The sequence below is a fragment of the Cucurbita pepo genome, chromosome 15 (assembly GCF_057944985.1).
Source record: "Cucurbita pepo subsp. pepo isolate OVF chromosome 15, ASM5794498v1, whole genome shotgun sequence".
NCBI classification, from domain to species: domain Eukaryota; kingdom Viridiplantae; phylum Streptophyta; class Magnoliopsida; order Cucurbitales; family Cucurbitaceae; genus Cucurbita; species Cucurbita pepo.
The window spans coordinates 1,607,422-1,619,440 of record NC_141812.1 but is presented as its reverse complement, the minus strand read 5'-3'; the positions used below and the strand labels follow the sequence as shown (position 1 = coordinate 1,619,440).

The 12,019-nt window shown below is 35.1% G+C and overlaps 2 protein-coding genes across 3 annotated transcripts; both read right to left on the bottom strand.

Moving 5' to 3' along the window:
* Positions 1-135: 135 nt before the first annotated feature.
* Positions 136-1,577, bottom strand: LOC111811873 (protein LIGHT-DEPENDENT SHORT HYPOCOTYLS 3-like). The gene is made up of 3 exons (XM_087118008.1): positions 1,232-1,577; positions 939-1,125; positions 136-811 (listed from the first exon to the last, which is right to left on the bottom strand). Exons 2-3 carry the CDS (start codon positions 1,115-1,117, stop codon positions 502-504), a joined length of 489 nt encoding a protein of 162 aa, XP_086974134.1. The 5' UTR covers positions 1,118-1,125; positions 1,232-1,577; the 3' UTR covers positions 136-501.
* Positions 1,578-7,554: 5,977 nt separating this feature from the next.
* LOC111776234 (protein LIGHT-DEPENDENT SHORT HYPOCOTYLS 3) lies at positions 7,555-11,350 on the bottom strand. 2 transcript variants are annotated; one of them, XM_087117807.1, is made up of 2 exons: positions 10,607-11,350; positions 7,555-7,822 (listed from the first exon to the last, which is right to left on the bottom strand). In XM_087117807.1, the coding sequence occupies exon 1, from the start codon at positions 11,201-11,203 to the stop codon at positions 10,649-10,651; it is 555 nt and encodes a 184-aa protein (XP_086973933.1). In that variant the 5' UTR covers positions 11,204-11,350; the 3' UTR covers positions 7,555-7,822; positions 10,607-10,648. The 2 variants fall into 2 exon arrangements, with proteins under 2 accessions (XP_086973933.1, XP_086973932.1); XM_087117806.1 differs by lacking the exon at positions 7,555-7,822 and adding an exon at positions 9,440-9,573 and having other exon boundaries at positions 10,607-11,349.
* Positions 11,351-12,019: the final 669 nt, after the last annotated feature.

Genomic DNA, 12,019 nt, shown 5'->3' with positions numbered 1-12,019 from the left:
GTTCTAAGACACGACAAGAAAGGAAAAAATAAGAACATTGAATCTCACAGCAAGATTTGGACAAGATTATTAAAAGTTCTGCAACAAGACAGAGAAACCAGTATGTTTTGTACTAAATTAACATGTGAACTAAAATTAAGACAACAAAATGATGATTAATTTAAATACAAACATGAACAAGATTTACAAACGTTGAGCATAAGTGCACAAATAGTAAGACTGATAGTATTTGCATCAAAAGCAGAGATTTACACCTTTTCACAGTCTTCTTAGAAGCTTTTTCAGAAAAATTTATTCACCAAAGCAAAGAAAAGAGGGTAAAAAATGCTTGAAATTTACCAAACCCTAGAGGAAATAGAGAGAGTAAAAACCCTTAATTTATTCAAGAAAAAAAAGAAAATGAAAAATTAAGCAAAACCCATGATTTATAATTAGGTTTAGAGCAATACCCAATTGGTGAATTTGTTGTGTTCGTTATTTCCCTTTGAAAGTTTGCATCTTTTATGATGATCTTGGTGCACCATGAGGTGCTTGTGGGCGCTTTCTTTTCTTCTCATAGCTAATCCCTCTAGCTTTTGACTGCAAATCACGAACTTCACGAAGATAGAGCCTCACAGCTCTAGCCCCAAATGGATTGGCTTCAGGCTTCCCACCATTCTCTTCGAAAGCGGCTCGAAGGCGGCCAACCAACGCGTCGAGACTACCCCACGCTTGTCGTAGAGGGCACGGGCATGGCGCGGGAGGGTTCAGAAGTCCATAGAAAGGGCAAATAGCTGTGTGCACTTTCGTCTTTCCAAATTGATCCAAATACCTACAAACGAGAAAGATTTTTGGATATACGCACAAATCGATCGATCGATCGATCGAACTAGAAAATTTTGACACTAGACAAAGGCAATCGGTGCCCTTTTTTTTAAAATTACTTCTTTGTTCGGTACCTGAGGAATTCAAGAACATGCGCACCGCTGCATCTCGAGAGAGCGAGCGGAGGGCGATGATTGTTGAGATATTGACCAAAAGTTTTCCAATCGCGACGCTTTTGATTCTCATATCTGCTGCTGGTAGAGGAGGTTGCTACAGCTTGTTGGTGGTTGATGCTGTTGTTTGAGAAGTCCATTCCAATTCCTTTATTTTCAACACACAAAAGGAATTCCCAAAATGGTTTAGTTTTGAATCAAGAATTTAACACAAAAAACAATAAATTTTGAGATTTTGGCATTAAAAGCTTACCTCAAAGCTTGTTCTAGGGTTTCTTCTTCTTGTTCTTCGTGTTCTTCTTGTTCTTGGATTTTCTCAATGTTTTAAGAGAAAAAAGGAAGCTTTTTTTGTAATGGGTTTGTGAAATTGAAAGGATATTTGTTTGGGGTTTTCTAAAAAAGGAAGAACAACTAAGTTTTTTCCCTTCTCATCCAAATTGGTGTGTTTTTGTGGGGAAGAAGAGCACAGTGAGCTGAGTATTTGGAGACAAGAAGAGGTTAGATTTAGCAAATAGGTTGAAAATTTTGCCGTGGATGGATGTGTTTGAACATCATAAGATACTTTTCCTGTCTTTGTCTTACATAATTGTAATGTTTTACCAACACATTCACTCACTCGCTTTGGAAAAAAATATGAAACTAATTACTGTCTCAACTTTTACTCAACTTTTACTGTTCTTTTCACACATATATTCAACTTTTCTGACAATGATCTTCCTCAATAATACTCCAAATGTATACATATGCATGTGTTTGGATTAAATTTTTAATCAATGGTTGAGATTGATTTGTTTGTATGTTTACTTGTAACAACTTAAGCTCACTACTACTAGACATTGTTTGTTATGCCCGGCTACATATTGTCGTCAGTCTCGTGATTTTAAAATATATCTAATATAGAGAGGTTTCTAGCTTCATTACCCTTTCAACCGATGTGAGATCCATCTAATAGAGAGAGGTTTCTAGCTTCGTTACCCTTTCAACCGATGTGGAATCTCACAGTTCACCTCATTGGAGGTCAGCGTTCTCGCTGGCACACCGCTCGATGACTGGTTTTAATATCATTTGTATTAACCCAAGCCAACCACTAGCAGATACTGTCTGATTTGGCCCATTACGTATCGTCGTCAGCTTGCCGCCCGATGACTGACTCTGATATCATTTGTAATAACCCAAGCCCACCGCTAGCCGTTACTATATGATTTGACGCATTACGTATCGTCATCAGCCTCACGGTTTTAAAATGCGTCTATTAGAGAGAGGTTTCCACACTCTTATAAGAAATGTTTCGTTCTCCTCGCCAACCGACGTGGATCTCACAATACTATTCGGTAACAAAGTGAAATAGATTCAAAGTACTGGTCTCTTTATCGAGAATTTAATGGCTTGTCCTAATGGAAATACTTAGTTTTATAAAAAAAATTGAATAAAGCTTTCTCTAAGAAACCTTTTCAACTTGTTCTTGGAAGAAACCACTTTTGATTGTTGATAAAATCACTCTAAGTTTTTAGCCAATTGCTATAGTTTTAGAAAAAAAAAAAACATTGTTAGTGTGATCTTTTCAAACATATGGTAAATTCACGAGAATAAACTATTTGTTTTCAGTGTTCAACTATGTTTGAATTGGTGAATGGATCTAATACTCAATAAACAAAACAACTCACTAGACACTTGTAGGTCCTCGAAATTTTCAAGAGCATAGCTATATCTTTGTCGATTGTTGTTTAAACTAGAATCTACATATTTGAAGTCATTTATTAATTTTTTTCTTATGGTAAATTATCAGTTTAGTCCAGTAATTTTGAAGTTAGTATCTATTTAGTCACTCAACCTTCAAATTATCTAATAGATTCGTAAATTTTAATTTTATTTAGTTCTTTCACGCATTCATAATACACTAAACTTTTAATTTTGTTAAATAGGTAGGGTAAGGATTCGAACCACTAAAATTTTGATCGATAATTTAACATTCTAACTACTTGAACAATATTTAGGTCGACAAACTTATAGATTTGACTTAGCTATATGACCAATATGATTTATTGATCAAGATACCTTAGACGTTGAAACGTTTCATTTAGTTTATCCTATGAATTTGAAAGGTTAGTCTAAAAAATATATATAAATTGAAGAGGGTTCCTACAAAAAACGTGCATAGAAATTGATGCAACAACACATGTATAACAATGGTAAGTTTTTTTTAGTTCAACAAAACGTTCTTGGGGCAGAGACATTCGAGATTCTAACCTCTTGATAAAAAACATATATCTTAACTAGTTGAACTTACTAAGATTAATGTAAAAATTACAAGGTATACATGACATCATTTTCATAATCATTTACATATATTGATGTGATACTCGATATGTAGGAACTGATTATGTAAATGCTGTCGTGTTGAGTTGAAATGGACGATAGCAATTACTTTACTCTAAAAACTTTTCTTTTTCTTGATTAGTCTTACTCTTGTATTGCCCTAATATGATCATCGTTCATGTCTTTGTTTCTTGCATACGTTCCTAATAAATTCTTAATTGAGAGGTCAATATGCTTAAATAATGTTGTAGCGTCTAATGCCTAAAATTCAACATGGTCACGTTACTTATTTCTTGCTTCTATGAGTAAAAACTATTCCCACAGACCAACACGAGTCATTTCAGCATACTTTGTCCTCACCCATATGCATCATAGCAAAATTCCTACGAGCTTACTCAACTAGCCGTAATAGGACCGTAATGAGCTTAATTGAGTGTTAGTCAGGTGGTTGCGAGATCTTGACCTCTCCTTGACAACCCCACTTCAATCAAGGCTTGTAGTAATATTGTTGAGGTCGGGAGGAGGAGGGGAGACCACGTTCTTCGTCCTTGACTTGAGGCAATTCACTCTATATCATCTCGACAAAAGTGACAATCATTACAAAAAAAGTTATTTGAACTTATAATACTTTAACAAATCGAGTTATATAATAGTTCTAAAGGCGTCTAAAAGCCAATAAATTTAGTAACACAATTGTCATCTTCATATTTACGAGTCATGGAAAACGCCATTTGAGAAAGTAAATACAAATGATCGTTCGAAATTTGAAAGATGGGCAAGCTTTGAATAGGAGCATACTACTAATTTGTTTGGGTAGGGAAATACATTGGAGTTGGTATAAATGAAGGGGAAGGGCAAGTCGTTTTCTTGTGATGACAAATAGTTTAGGGTTGGTTGTAGGGTATGTCCAAATGGGTGTCCCAATTGCTCCCTAATCCGATAAATTGGTGACTATTAGCCAAAAAGATGGCACTGTTATTGATGGTGATCCATCCTTGGAAGCCATTATTATTCAATGGAAGCAAGCCATCTTGTCCATTACTTTCAAATGGAATTGAAATTTAGTGACTAAAATCATAGAATTTGGAAAACTATATAATTTTATTTTTTCAAAAATAATATAGTCTATTAGAGGTGGGCCCAGTATCTTCGATGGTACACCGTACGGTGTCGATATAATTATAACATCTCAATCACACCGCTAGCAGATATTATCTTAATACTTCATGACCCCTTCTTACTTCAAATCAACTTGGGTTAGAGGGATCGATTTTTGGTTGAATAATCGATGTTGGGTTTTAAACCTACTAAGTTAGATTATGAAATTATATATGCCTTAATGTTTCTAAAAAAAACAAGAAACTAAGATTAAAAGGTAAGAAAAGAGGATAATTTAGAAATTGTGGAACCCATATATGTTAGAGAGAGGAACGAATCACTACTATTAAGGAGTATAGAAACTTTTTTTTGTAGCAAACACATTTTAAAATCGTGAGGTGGATGACGATAGGTAAAGGGTCAAAGTGGACAATATCTACTAGAGGTGGGTTTGGGCTGTTACAATTAGTATTAGAGCCAGACACGGGGCGATGTGTCAGCGAGGACGTTGGGTCTCCAAGAGGGTGGATTGTGAGATTCCACATCGGTTGAGGAGAGGAATGAACCACCCCTGGTAAGAAGTGTGGAAACTTTTCCGTAGCAGACACTGTGAGACTAATAACGATACGTAACAGGCCAAAACGAACAATGATCCCCAAGGGTTTGGATTGTGAGATCCCATATCGGTTAGAGAAGGGAACGAAACACTACTTATAAGGGGTGTGAAAACCTCTCCCTAACATATGCATTTTAAAACTGTAAAGCTGACGACGATATGTAACGGCTCAAAACGGATAATATCAACTAGCGGTAGGCTTAGACTATTACAGAAATACTCGATAAGATCTGTTATTGAATTGTTAATTTAAGCCGAGCGAAAAAAAGCAAAAGGGTTTTGATCAATCATTTCAAGGTGGGAATTGGCATGTGATATGGTTGCTATAGACATGTGATATGTGAAGAAGCATCCCATTCAACTATTCAATCACTCCTTTCTTATCACAATGAGTAGTCTCCTACCAACTTAACTATCCTTAAAATCTAATGTTTTATGCATTAATCATAACTCATTTTATAATCCTATTCTTATAAGCTCAAGTGTCTTATCAAAAAAGCAAAGATTTTGATGAAACTTCCAATTATTTTTCTCCTAAAATGCATTAATATGGTACCTAAGTACAATGGTGTACATTCATGTTCACATAGATATTTATTTCATTTGCTAAATAAATTACAAAAGTGCCATTTTTTTTCACAATTTTTTAATATATTTTTCATCGTACATTCAATTTTTAACCAAATTTAAAATAAAATATATTTTTTAAAAAAATTTAGCGTAGATTTTTAAAACCTTTTTAGAAAGTAAATAACCCTAACGACCCACGTGCAGGATTCAGCACCTGTATGCCCTGATATTCCACTGCATCGCCTGTGACATGGTCACATTACTACTCATTGCTTTGCTTAAGATTTGACACTTGTGTGCTCTGTCATTCTCATGCATCTCCTCCGACATGATCACATTACTACTTCTCGCTTTTTAAGAGTGAAAACTATTCCCACAAACCAGCATGAGTCCGACATCTCTTGCGACATGGTCACATTACTACTTCTCGTTTCTTTGCTCAAGATTCAGCACTCGTGTGCCCTGACATCCCCCTTCGCTCTTACCCAAGATTGGACACCTCTGTGCTCTAGCATTCCCCTACATCTCCTACCAATCATTTCCTTGCATCTCCTACGACATCATTGCTTGTTAAGAGTGAAAACTATCCCCACAGACCAACATTAGTCCTTCCAACATGCCCTTCTAACATGATTTGCCTTCACTTACATGCATCACAGGAAAACTCCTAAGAGGTCACAAAGCATAGAATTGCTCCATATAAAACATGCTTCATCATAAAATTTCTATGATTGAGCCACCGAAAAATGAAAATACACCTTATTGACATAATTAATGACTTTACATTCTTTTAAGATCGCTCTCATTTGAATATGGTATCAATTTATTTATCCCTCCCTCCTTATGTCAAGATAATTAAACTAAGAAACTTAAAAGTAGAGATATACATCAATGAAATAGTGAATGTATTGATATCCACCCATTAATAGAGGGTGCAGAGATCCTAAATGGAGGAGCCTTTTCCTCAAACCCCTCCAAATGGAGTGGTCCTCATCCCCTTAATGACCCCTCTTTCATATTTATTATTCATTTCATTCCATTTAATTTTAAAGAACAAAAATGGAAGACTTTGAAGTGATGGAAGTGATTGAATGAATCTTAATTAACTTCATTTCAATCATCCTAATAAATTCATTAACTTTTAAATGCTAATAGATTCATTGAAGTTTAAAAATTCTTTAATTTCTAAATTTATATCCAATAAATCTTTAAATTAAAAAAAAAAAAAACTAAAAAAATGTTCAGTTTTTACGATCTCAACGATGATCGACCATCATATTTGCAAATCAACGTATTTCTGAGTTTAATGCGTGAAAATAAGAGATTAGCTGAAAAAATGCGAAAAAAATGTGCTAATCGAAGTAGGAATCAAGCGGATATCAGAAACTTAAAAAACGAAGCCAATTTCTTCGAAATCCAACTACAATAATACCGAGAAAATTTGAAATTTAAAGTAATTAGAAAATTACTCCTGACCCTTCTCATTTATTTGCACTTTCATTTCAAGTAGTGCTTGAGAGAGGAAATGGCAAAGCCAAGAAATAGTAGGGATTAGAACATCTAATTTTTTGAATAAAAGCATTAGGCCTCAACCAAGTAAACTATGTTTAGGTAGAAGTGTGCACGTCTTGAGTTGAGTTGGAGAAATCTTTTGGACCAACACGAAATTTTGAGTTGGATGAGTTGGTGACCCGAGCAACAGAAATAGAGTTCATAACCTAACTCTTTAATTTTGAGTTGGGTTTAGATTAATATTTTTTAGTTATCTACAGTACATATTACATTCCCAACTAAAATCTCTAAAACTCAAATATAAAAAATTCATAAGTCAGAATGTATCACTAACATCAGTTACAAATGTAAAAGTAAGGTAGCTTTCTAACCCTATTTCCGAGTTGGTCAAAAAAATGTGGACATGCGAATTGATTTAATTTTTTCGATTTTCTAAAAATTCAATCCAACCCAAATTGAGAAAAATCAAACCCAACCTAACACTTATAGTTTGAGTCAGATAATTCGAATTGATCGAGTTCTTGAGTCTTACGAACAACTCTATGTTTAAACGTACGATTCAAAAAGATTAACGATTTGATCTCTCTCGTACTTTTACTCTTCTTTTTTTCACCCTTTCCCCTCTCATCTTCCTCTTCTTTACTTTTTGTTTCAATGTTCTAAGTTGCAGCAAACTTCACTTCATCTTCGAGGACATGGGAGACACTGACATGACAAAGAAGGAAACTTGCAGCTGCAACTTTACAAGTAAATAAGTGAAAACAGTGAAAGTTTTTTTTTTTCAACCATCTCATCACCCAAATCAATATGGAAAATTACAGTTTTACCACTTGTCTTTTCCATTGCTAACTTTCATTATCAATTGACATGACAGCACCAACAAAAGAAAAAAAAATTATCTCTGAATATTTCTCAAATTAACAGAGACAAAAATGTAAATTATTATAAAATGAAGTCTTTTTTATCTCCTTCAATCATTGAGAAAAATAGATATTTTTCCAACAAATGATTTACGAGTGTTCATATGACTGGATAATTCGACCATAAACATTGAGGTCAATTAGATCTAAAAATTCAATTCGATTCGCGGGTTGACAATTGTTTGGTTGAGTCAACTCGATTGACCTGAAAAATAGAGTTACAACTCAACCCAACCCTACTTTTAAGATTATTACGAACATTAAAAATATTTGACATTTGTAATCAAAGTTTATTATAGGTCGTAACTTGTAAATGTTTGATATTTTAGGTTTATGAAATTTTAGTTATTAATGTAACATATATAGTGGATAAGAGGATTTTTATTAAAAAAAACCCGATAACCCAACCCAAAAATAAAGGGTTGAATTGAGTTGTGAACTCTATATGGGTTGCTCCTGTCGTTAGCCCAACCAACTTGAAATTTTGAGTTTGTCCAAAAGATTTTTCCAACTAAACCCGACTTGTATATACCTTCGTAAAGATTTCCAAGAAGTAGGATTCAAAAAAAAAAAAAAAAAAAAAAAAAAAAAAAAAATCGAGAACCCATCCAAAAAACAGAGAGTTGAATTGAGTTGTGAACTCTATTCAGGTTGCTTAGGTCATTAACCCAACCAACTTGAAATTTCGAGTTTGTTCAAAAGGTTTTTTCAACCAAACTCGACCTGTATATACCTCTATAATGATTTCTACGAAGTAGGATTAAAAAAAAAAAAAAAAAAAAACCGGATAACCCAACCCAAAAATAGAGAGTTGAATTGAGTTGGGAACTCTATTCGGGTTGCTCCCGTCATTAACCCAACCAACTTGAAATTTCAAGTTTGTTCAAAAGATTTTTTTCAACCAAACCCGACCTGTATATACCTCTATAATGATTTCTACGAAGTAGGATTAAAAAAAACCGTATAACCCAACCCAAAAATAGAGGGTTGAATTGAGTTGTGAACTCTATTCAGGTTGCTCGGGTCATTTAACCCAACCAACTTGAAATTTCGAGTTTGTTCAAAAGATTTTTCAACCAAACCCGACCTGTATATACCTTTGTAATGATTTCTAAGAAGTAGGATTAAAAAAAAAAAACTCTAATGGGTTGAATTAGGTTGTAAACTCTATTCGGGTTGCTCGAGTTACTAACCCAACCAACTCGAAATTTTGAGTTTGTTCCAAAGATTTTTCCAATCAAATCCAACCCATATGTACACACCTATAATGAATGATCTGTAGGAAGATTATATACACTATTTCTAAGATATTTGAACATGAAAAGGAATTCTTTATACAAAATCATTTGAATTTTGAGAATTTTGAAAGTTGAAGAGACATGAATGGAGGAAAATAATAATGTGGAGAAAAGTGGAGTAAGAAAGAAACAAAATCTGGGAATGATGTTGTAAGATTTTATATGAGCATTGTAAAGTTGAAACCCAAGTACATTGTAAACGTTCCATCAGTTGGATAGTAAAATTTGCAGTACCCACTAACAGTTCACTGCTGCTCTCACCAACACTGTTTTGCATCAAAAGGATACAATTTATGATATAATCCGATGCCTGTTTTTTGCCTTTTCTAATGCAAACAGAAAGCTCACACACAAACAAAAGACAATTGATGAATCAATACATAAAACTTATATCAATTTGGCTTACTAACGCCTCAAATCCACTACCTACTTTCTTTCAAACTTGTTCTCAAAGTTTTTAAAACGCGTCTTTTAGAGAGAGACTTTCTAAACTCGTACAAAGGGTGTTTCGTTCTCCTCCCCCGATATGGGATCTCACAATCCATCCCATTTGGGGACAGCGTCTTGCCCATGTGGCGTCTCACAATCCACCCCCTTCGGAGCCCAACATCCCTACTGACACATCGCCTCCTGTCCACCCTCCTTCAGGGCTCAGACTCCTGGCTGGCATACCGCCCGGTGTCTGGTTCTAATACCATTTGTAACCGTCCAAATTCACACCTAGTAGATATTGTCCTCACATGTATGCTAGAAGAGGTTCACACACACTTATAAAGGGTGTTTTGTTCTCTTCCCAACCGATTTGGGATCTCACAATCCACCCCCTTCGAGGCCCAGCGTCCTTGCTGGCACATCGCTTTATGTCCACCCCCTTCAAGGCTCAGCCTCTTCGCTGACACATCGCCTAGTGTTTGGCTCTGATACCATTTGTACGCCCCAAGCCCACCGTTAGCAGATATTGTCCTCTTTAAGCATTCACTTTCAGATTTGTCTTCAAGATTTTGAAAACGCATCTATTAAGGATAGGTTTTCATGCCCTTATAAAGGGTGTTTTGTTCTCCCCCAAATTGGGTGGGATCTCCCCAAATCTTCTCTAATTTGGATTGATTAGTCAGAATTTCACATTTTTAAGAAAAACCCACCTCAAAATTCCAAGAAAGAGATGAGATTGATGATTAAATTTGTAATTCATAAAGTGGGTTACACCTTAAAACCTTACAAAAACATCTCAAACCCTAGAATTGATAGATAAAAAGCAGCATAATGATGATGATAATGATGATTAAAGAAGAAAGGTACCCTCTAATTGGCTTCCATGATTATAAAGTTGCTTTTTTTTTTTTAAGCTCCATTGGAAGGTTGAGGGAGCTGTTGTTGTTGTCGTTGTTGTTGAGGGCGCTTTCGTTTCTTCTTTTCATAGCTAATTCCTCTTGCTTTAGACTGCAAATCACGAACCTCACGAAGATAAAGCCTAACAGCACGAGCACCAAAAGGGTTAGCTTCAGGCATCCCACCATTCTCTTCAAAGGCAGCTCGAAGGCGGCCAATAAGGGCATCAAGGCTACCCCAAGCTTGGCGTAGAGGGCAAGGACATGGAGCTGGTGGGTTAGGATGGCCATAGAAAGGGCAGATCGGAGTATGCACTTTGGTCTTACCAAATTGGTCCAAATAGCGAAGGAATTCAAGAACATGAGCTCCACTACACCTTGAAAGAGCTAATGGCGGTCGGTGATTTTTAAGGTATTGACAAAATGTGTTCCAATCTCGCCGTTTTTGATTCTCATAGCGGCTGTTTGATGAAGATGAAGATGACCCAATACCTAAATTTTGAAGATTTGACACTCCAAATTGTTGGGTGTTGTTGAGACCTTCAAATTCAGGGATTATTGAATCCATTTGGGTTCCAAAAATTTGTGTTCTTTTCAATTAGGGTTTGTGGAAATAAATATTGAAGGAGGAGAGAGAAATTGATGAATATATTTTGATTATACTAAAATGTTTGCTAGTCATGAAAAGCAAGACAGTGGACAAAAAGAAAGAAAATCTAAGACACAAGATTTGATTTATTTGATTGGAATTATTAAAATCTCCATTCTTGAAGTGTGTGTAAGAGCCTTAGTGAGAGAAAGAGAGGATTTTTATCAACTTTTTTTTATGGGATATGAGAAGAAACCACAAAAAGAACAGCAAAACAGCTGATTTTTAGCTTCATCTTATGTTTTGAGTAGATTATGGTTTCTGAAAATGTTCTGTCTTTGGTTTCTGAAAATGTTCTGTCTTTGGTTTCTGAGTATGTTTTGTGTTTGGTTTTAACCCAAAAAGGAGTTGAAGAGGTAATTAATTGAGTTTTTGGTGTTATTATTGTTGTATTGAATTGTTGAGAGAGAGAAGTTATAATGGTACTTCTTTTGGTGAAAAGAGGTGGACATTAGGTTTAGATGGAGACACCCAAAAAGCTTGAAACATGATATGTTTATGGACCCGTCGTCCCGGTGGTGTCGGTTTAGATCTCAAGCTAATAAGTTTATCAATTTAGATCTTAACGTTTTATAACTGAATCAGAGCTTTCGTTGTTGGTTTTTGCTTGATTTCGTTTAAAATCAACTCAAAATCACCAAATAAGATGAATGTTCTCTCGTATGGCCAAATCAAGTAGTGAAAAAAAAAAAAAAAAAGTTAGGACATGATTTTTCTCAAGCAAGTCGAGGATAG

What these genes read in the sequence shown, in the direction of transcription:
- LOC111776234 (XM_087117807.1), bottom strand. Translation starts at nt 11,203, where the DNA reads ATGGATTCAATAATCCCTGAATTTGAAGGTCTCAACAACACCCAACAA.
- LOC111811873 (XM_087118008.1), bottom strand. Translation starts at nt 1,117, where the DNA reads ATGGACTTCTCAAACAACAGCATCAACCACCAACAAGCTGTAGCAACC. An exon ending in CATGTTCTTGAATTCCTCAG is followed by an intron (nt 812 to 938) that starts GTACCGAACAAA and finishes TCTCGTTTGTAG; the next exon opens with GTATTTGGATCAATTTGGAA.